At 40.0% G+C, this 7,229-nt stretch overlaps 1 protein-coding gene across 1 annotated transcript; it reads left to right on the top strand.

Annotated features, from left to right (window-relative positions):
- Positions 1–565: 565 nt before the first annotated feature.
- On the top strand, positions 566–7,045 carry GTSE1 (G2 and S-phase expressed 1; the record flags this gene model as incomplete). The annotated part of the gene is made up of 8 exons (XM_010178131.2): positions 566–590; positions 700–783; positions 1,511–1,574; positions 1,655–2,270; positions 3,494–3,664; positions 5,066–5,201; positions 6,400–6,777; positions 6,973–7,045. Coding segments are annotated over exons 2-8 (1,517 nt in total), but the record flags the coding sequence as incomplete, so codon positions are not given.
- Positions 7,046–7,229: the final 184 nt, after the last annotated feature.

Here is a 7,229-nt window from a genome sequence, read left to right as displayed (position 1 = left end):
TCCGGCGGGCCCTGCCCCGTGGGGGACCAGTGCTGGTGGGTCCGTGCTCGGCGTTAATCCCTCCTGCCTGACCGCGCCGCACCGGGCCCTGTTCGTGAGGGCTGCTGGCTGCGGGCTCGGCAGAGCCTGCGCGGGCCGTGTTCAGCTGGGGACGAGCCTGCCTTTGCTCTCAGGAACATCCGTTCGATGGGTTTCTGTCCACGGGCGAACGGCGCTGTCGTAAGCCCAGCAGGCGTTTCTTCTGCGGGGCAGCGATGTGCCGAGTCCCGGTTGTGCCGGTCTCGAATTCGTGCTGTAAAAGAGTGTTTTCATACCTGTGAGGTGGCAGCGTTCTGCTGCAGTGCCGAGCTGTGCTGCCCGGCGCAGCCGTGCTCATACACGGAGTTTAGTTGCTGAACCCAGAGTCTGTGTTCAGGGATTTCAGAAATCCTTGGCATCATTGCTGTGTTTGAAAGCGTTTTACAGAGATTACAACACTCTACATAGGCATAGCTTCAGATAATTCGATAACATGCTTCAAGAGAGGCTGGTGATGTGTGACATCCTGTAAACCACATGTGTGGGACTGTCCCTAAGCATAAGGTATAAGAGTCTTCAAAGGGAGTGTTTCTCTCTCTGCTTATTAGGCAGTATCGTAAAATTCTGTGGCCTTATTGTTCTTTTTTAAACCTACTGCATAACTAATTCTGTATTTTCCAGACACTATGGAGGAAGGAAAAGAAATGGCAGGACACTGCTCAAGTCATGTGGTTGAAGAAAAACTGGGTATTTGCATGAGCAATGGTAGGTGGAAGACATGTTGGGATAGTCTCTACCTGGTGTATCTCTTACTAAAAGTTAAGACAGTTCAGATCAGTAGACCTCCTGTATCTGCTTTCTGTCTTGTTCTGTGTGCTTGTTTCCTTCCATGGGCTGCTGTTGGCAGTCTCAGATTTATAAGCCTCCTCGGGAGGCTGTGGCACACTGGTGCTAGAGCATGTGTAGTAGTGACATGTCATCAATTTCTCTTCTATATATCTAATCTGAGCTTGTTCCTTTTCCTTATCTGTCTGATGCTGATTCAATTAATGTTTATAATGCATATAATGGCTACCAGGAGAACGAACCTTTCTCACTGGCTCCTGTTACTCTCCTGTGGTGGTCTGAACTGGAAAAGAACTGACTGATAGGACAGTTGTGTTGTCATACAGCTCTAGATTATATATTCTCACTTTTCTTGATTGGAGGCTGCTGATACCCTTTCCCACAGCCAGATTCCATGTTCCTATTATGAATGCTTAGAAATTAGCATTGAAATCTTTTGTTATATTTGCATCTCTCACAATTATGATCATATTCACAACTGTACCTTCAATTTCTTTGACTTAAGATATGTTTTTATTATTTTAATTATTTAAACTTGGTAACTAAAACTTTCTTTGCCATCTGACATCAGCATCACCAAATTATCAAAGCATAATGCAGTAATTTTTATTGCAACTCCCCACTGTGACAAAAACCTTGTTATTAGTTTCAGACTTTCCTCTTCTGACTGATGAAAAGTTTGATTTTGACCTTTCACTCTCTCCAGCAAGGTAAGTGAAGAGGCTACAGGCAAATATGCCTTTAAAATGGATGCACATAAGGTGCTGGGCTGACTTTTTTTTTTTTGTAGTGGAAATGAAGATGAAGTTTTTGTTGGACCTTTGGGACACAAAGAAAAATGTATTGCTGTCAATATCGAAGCAAAAAAAAGTGCTGAAAAAAAGAGCATGCCTGCTTCTGATGACAAACTCGTGTGGAGCCCACTTACAGGAGAGAAATTTGTGGAAATTTTCAAAGAAGCTCATTTGTTAGCACTGCAAATAGAGACTGTAAGCAAGAATGAACAAACTAAAATAAATCAATCAGAAGAACGGGAAAACAAGATTACAGAAAAATTTGTGGAGGACTCAAAGTCAAAATTGAAAATACTGAGAAACCAAAATATAGAGAAAAGCCCCAGGGCTATTAAAAGGGAGACATACTGTGTGTGGGATAGCCCAGCATGTCAGCTGCCACCTTGTTTTCAGAAGGAATCGGATAAACTCTTGTCAGATGACAAAACACATGCTCTTCATACGCCTCCAACCAGAAGCCCCGTTAAAATTCGTGTATCTCCTACAAAAATTGCCAGTTCACCTTTGACACAAGAACAGAAAACTAAGGAAAGAAATACGAAGGCAACTGGCAAACTGACAATGACAAAACCTTCATCTGCTCTTGAAAAAAGCAATTTGACTGTTGAAAAGGTAAAGACAGCTTCTGTGCAACAATGTTTTCTTTAAACATGGCCTTTGTGTGTTTTAGGAATGTTTAAACTGTCTACAAGCTTTCATTTTTAGAAGTTAACTTTAATCATCTGATGTTTCTCTATCTCATAAGGTCCTCAGGCAGGAAACATTATATATAAAAAAGAAAAGTCGGGGCAGATACTCTGGTATAATAACCAACTAGCTTATCCATTATGACAACATAGAGCCTCTGCATGCAAAATTATTTTCCATTGTATTCTGATTTTGTGAATACTGTCATTCCTGGCTCCTGTTTAAACACTCTTCTGTTGCTGGCAAAATTACTGCACTGTTCTTAGTGACTTAATGTGCAAATATGGCTTTGTTTGCTGTTAACCCTTGTCAATGGAGGTGGTGTGATGCGGGTGAAAACCTCCACAATTATTTTGATAGAACAGGAAAATGTTTTAGTTCTGTCCACAACTTGTCTCAGTCATGAAGAGCACTGATTAATGGTACTACATTTAGGATGTGGCTGTGTGACCAACTGAAAATGTGTGATAGGATAGCAAGGAAACAGTTGTGTTAGTGACCTTGTGTGGATAAACCCCAGTCTCTAGATATTCTGTCTTCTGGATTTTATTGCTCTACACCTTATGGCTTAGATTCCAGTGTGTACTGCAGATTTTACTGAAAATGTGACGTTGTCTCCTTAGGAACCATCACCTACAGAAAATAGGGGACCCTTTGATTTCTTTGTGGTGTAAGTCTCTTCTTGATTTTGGGTGCTAGAAGAAAAGGCACAGTCTTAGTGCTTTAAATAGGCAAATTATACCTCACTGTCTAGATAGTTTGGATGATGCAGTCTACTACTGTAATGTCTCATCCTTTGGAAAGTTAAACAGAAGAATATTAAATGGACATCTCATAGTTGTAAGGAACAGCTGTTACAGCATGTAGGTGAACATGATTTTATGAAATCTGTGCTGATGAATTGTTGCAGAACTGTCCCGAGGTTGATCTCCAGTATCTGGGTTCAAGCATACTCTAGTATTTAGCAAATAGCCTTGCTAGGCTAACTTTACACTGTATTGGTCTAAAGACAAAAGACTTGACTGGGTTCAAAGGCTTTTTCATTGATTGTTGTCTTGGTTTCTTAACAAAATCAGTTTGTGTAAAAAGCTTTATAGTGGTTTCTAGAAACATGAGTAGCTTTTAAAATGTTGCATTGAAATTTGCAGTCCAAACCAGGAAAACAAACTAGTATTTCTACAAAAAGAGACATGAAGAGCATGGGATCATCTGAAGATCTAATTTCTGATAAATCTAGTGCTGCTTCAGAGGTCTTTGAGTCTTCGTTCAGCAGCAGTTCCTCAACACAAGAGAAAAAAGCCCTTCCTGCACCAAGTAAGGTAATGGTGGACATTCTTAATGTGAAAATAACTTTTGTGATGTTCTGATTAAAGGAGAAAACTGAATGCAGTTTACTTTCCAATTTAAAGGAATTTTGTTGCCTATAATGTTTTCAAGGAAAAGCAGCCTTTGTTTTGCAGTTGCTGTTCTTGAATGCACATTGTAAGTCTATTACACAATGAGCACACTTAGGAGCAACTATAAATGTGTTGGACTAACAAGCATTACCTTTGCTTTTAAAGCATTAGCTGCAGATAAGCAATTAGTAATTTTTGCAAGGAACAAAGTTTTTGGTGTGTGTATTTAACCACTATACCATATGAAAAGGTTGCTATAATGTGCATAAAGGTAGAACCCCTATAGCAGTCAGGAGTTGTTCTGAAGCTTTAGATGCCTGCTTCCATGCTGCAGGCCACCTCACAGAATGGTTGAGGTTGGAAGGGACCTCTGGAGGCCAACTGGCCCAACTCCTTTGCTCAAGCAGGGCCACCTAGAGCTAGTTGCCCAGGACCATGTCCAGATGGCTTCTGAATATCTCAAAGGATGGAGACTCAACAACCTCCCTGCACAACCTGTGCCAGTGCTTGGTGACTCTCACAGTAGAAGTGTTTCCCGATGTTCAGACAGAATCTCCTGTGTTTCAGTCTGCCCGTTGCCCCTGGTCCTGTCAGTGGGCACCACTGGGCACTGTCCCTCCAGATATTTGTATATACTGATGAGATCCACCTTGAGCCTTCTCTTCTCTAGTCTGAAACAGTCCCAACTCTTTAAACCTTTCCTGAGATAAGAGTTGCTCCAGTCCCTAAATCATTTTGGTGGCCTTTTGCTGGACTCTTTCCAGTAGCTCGAAATAGCTTTCACATTGGGGAGCCCAGAACTGGACACAGTTCCTCAGTGTTGAGCAGAGGGGAAGGATCACTTCCCCTGACCTCCTGGCAACCCTCCTCCTAATGCAGCCCAGGATACGGTTAGTGTTGTTTGCTGCAAGGGCACGTTGCTGGCTCAGGTTCAACTTGTTGCCCTTCAGGACCCCTCAGGGCCTTTTCTGCAAAGCTGCTTTCCAGAGGGCAAAGCTACTTTCCAGAGGGTTGGTGCTCAGCATATACTGGTGCCTGGGGTTATTCCTTTTATTCTTCAATCCCTTTAAATCCATACTCAGGTTTATGGCAGGAATAAAAATAATAGTCCGCCTTCTAGATCTTATATTCCAGTTCTATATAATAACCCAGATATAATGAACTGTATCCAAGAAAAATTAACTTTTTAAACTGTAATCTGAGGAAGTGGCTTCTCTAAAATTCACAAATTAAAAAACACATAATACCAAAAAAAGCACGGCAAAATAATGTTAAATAAGGGTTGGGTTTTTTTCTTTTAAATAAATATATTCTCTGATTCAGCCTGGCTTAAAGAAGATGACACATTTGAAGCTTCCTGGTGTTGCCAGTGGTCTCACAAGAAAGACTACATCATCAGTTTCCAGCATGAACTCGAGCCTGAATTCAAGTTTACCCATTTCTCCCATAGGAAAAAATGGTAATAGCTCTTACTACAGATTTGTGTCACAAATCAGTTTTGAATTAGCTAAGCATGTCTTGGACTGTGGGTTTGGATATGTTTTAATAGTGTCCAATCCATACAAGCAGTAAGAAATGTTTTGAATGGAGAATAAAATTCTGTAGGCTACTCAAATAAATCCCCATGGATTAAAGATAAATCTTAAACTTATATAATTTGTAAAAACTAGATTCATGTAAGCCTGATGTCTGCTGCAAGGGTGGGTCTGACACAGGTAAAAAGTAAGCAGTGCCTCAGGAAACCTTTTTGTACTTTGTTTTGTACATGATCTTCTTTATTATAGCCAAGTACCTGAGCTTCTGAATGCTGTAAGCTTGTCTAACTTGAGTTTAAAAAAAAATCCAACACCAAAACAATGGAAATACAGAAGGAAGGTGAAAAGCCTAGTTCTGAGTTCTGTAAGCCTAATAAAAGGATGAGCTTTACTCAAGCAGTTTGAAAAAACTCTGGGGAGATAACTGAATATAACCAAGAGGCTTATACTATAATGAGGACATAAATTTGATCCTTTCAGTAAGCCTTAAAGGATCAGGAAAATAAGCTCCTAAAAACAATGACAGATGTAAGCACCACAGCTCTTGTAGATCTATCAAGATACCAAGTTACTGCAATTTTTTATTTTGTACTTTTGTTTCCAGATGGATAATACAATATCAGTAAAAGTTAAAACTTAATACAAATTATTTTCTAGGTTAGAAGTCAAGAATCATCCTATTAATGAAAGTAACCTACAGACTAAAATAAAACCATACAGCAAACTGAGAAATGCACTTGTGGTGTAGTTCAGCCTGTGGTGTTAATCAGTGTAACTTGAGCTATTACCTTCTGAATGTCTGATTGAGGGAGCAGAGCCAACTATGCTGGGATAAAATGTTGAAAATGTTACTTGAATCTGCAAGCTGTTTTGGCATTCCTTGAAGAAAATTCTTTGACTCGATTGCAGTAATTCAGGAATTTGGTGAGGAGAATCTTTAAAACAGACAGAATTACTGAAGAATTCAAGGAGTAAGTTTTCAGTAGTCCTTAAATGCGAGTTGTTTGAACATAAATTTACATGCTGTAAATTGCTGTTTTTCTTTCCTGTGTGAGCATAATTATTCTGCTTAGTCGAAAACATCAATAAGTGATGATTCAGAAGTGTAACTTTCTATTTCAGGAAAATCAAGCATGCCTTCAAAAGCTAGTATGAGTGGCTCTAAGCTTTCACCTAGTACAAACAGACTGGCCCTTGTCAGACCTACCAGGGTGTCATCTCTGCAGGCTGCCAATACTGAGAAATCCAGTAAGAAAGCAAGATCACCTAGTACTCCCAAAATGTCTAGTGCTGTAAGCTTGGCTAAATCTTCAGCTTCTGCAACATCATCTGAGACTGTAGGCAGTGGCATTCAGAGGCTGGGCACTGTTCCCAGTCTGCTGAAGCTATGTCAGCAGAGTAAAGATGGAAGTGCAACAAAAGGAAGCCTGTGTCCAAAGCCCAAGGCTAGAGTTTTGTCCGTTCCAACAAGTCAAACTAAGGTTCCAGTGAAGACTGGAGGTAAGCATATACTTTGCCTGGCCTGTCTTCTTGCTTGGCTATGAAAAGCAAATGTTACCTTGAATGCTTGTTACTTGTTTCATTTACACTTCTATCCAGCTCTTGGAAGGAATTAGTATTTTAACTGAAATGTATCTGTTATTAAAAAAAAAAAAAAAGAATATGGCTAGCAATTAACAAAACTTTTCTCTTTAGATACACCACTAAAAAAATCAGCACCAAAAGCAACACCATCTCTTCAGTTAACATTTTGTGACACATTTGGAAGGTATGGTTTAACTGAAAATTGAATGTACTGAGGCATACTTCTTAGAATGCAACATGATTTGATGTTGCAATAATCTTTTAAAAGTTGTAACTTCATTGTCTAGTCCCTTGAGACCCTCCAGGTTAGTTGTGTTAATGCCTATTGGAAATTATTTAAAAACAAAAAAAGAGAACAACCCCCCCCC

This window comes from Antrostomus carolinensis, unplaced genomic scaffold (genome assembly GCF_000700745.2).
Source record: "Antrostomus carolinensis isolate BGI_N321 unplaced genomic scaffold, ASM70074v2 Scaffold56361, whole genome shotgun sequence".
Classification (NCBI taxonomy): domain Eukaryota; kingdom Metazoa; phylum Chordata; class Aves; order Caprimulgiformes; family Caprimulgidae; genus Antrostomus; species Antrostomus carolinensis.
Note: the sequence above shows the minus strand (reverse complement) of the source record. Positions and strands in the feature narration are given on the sequence as shown.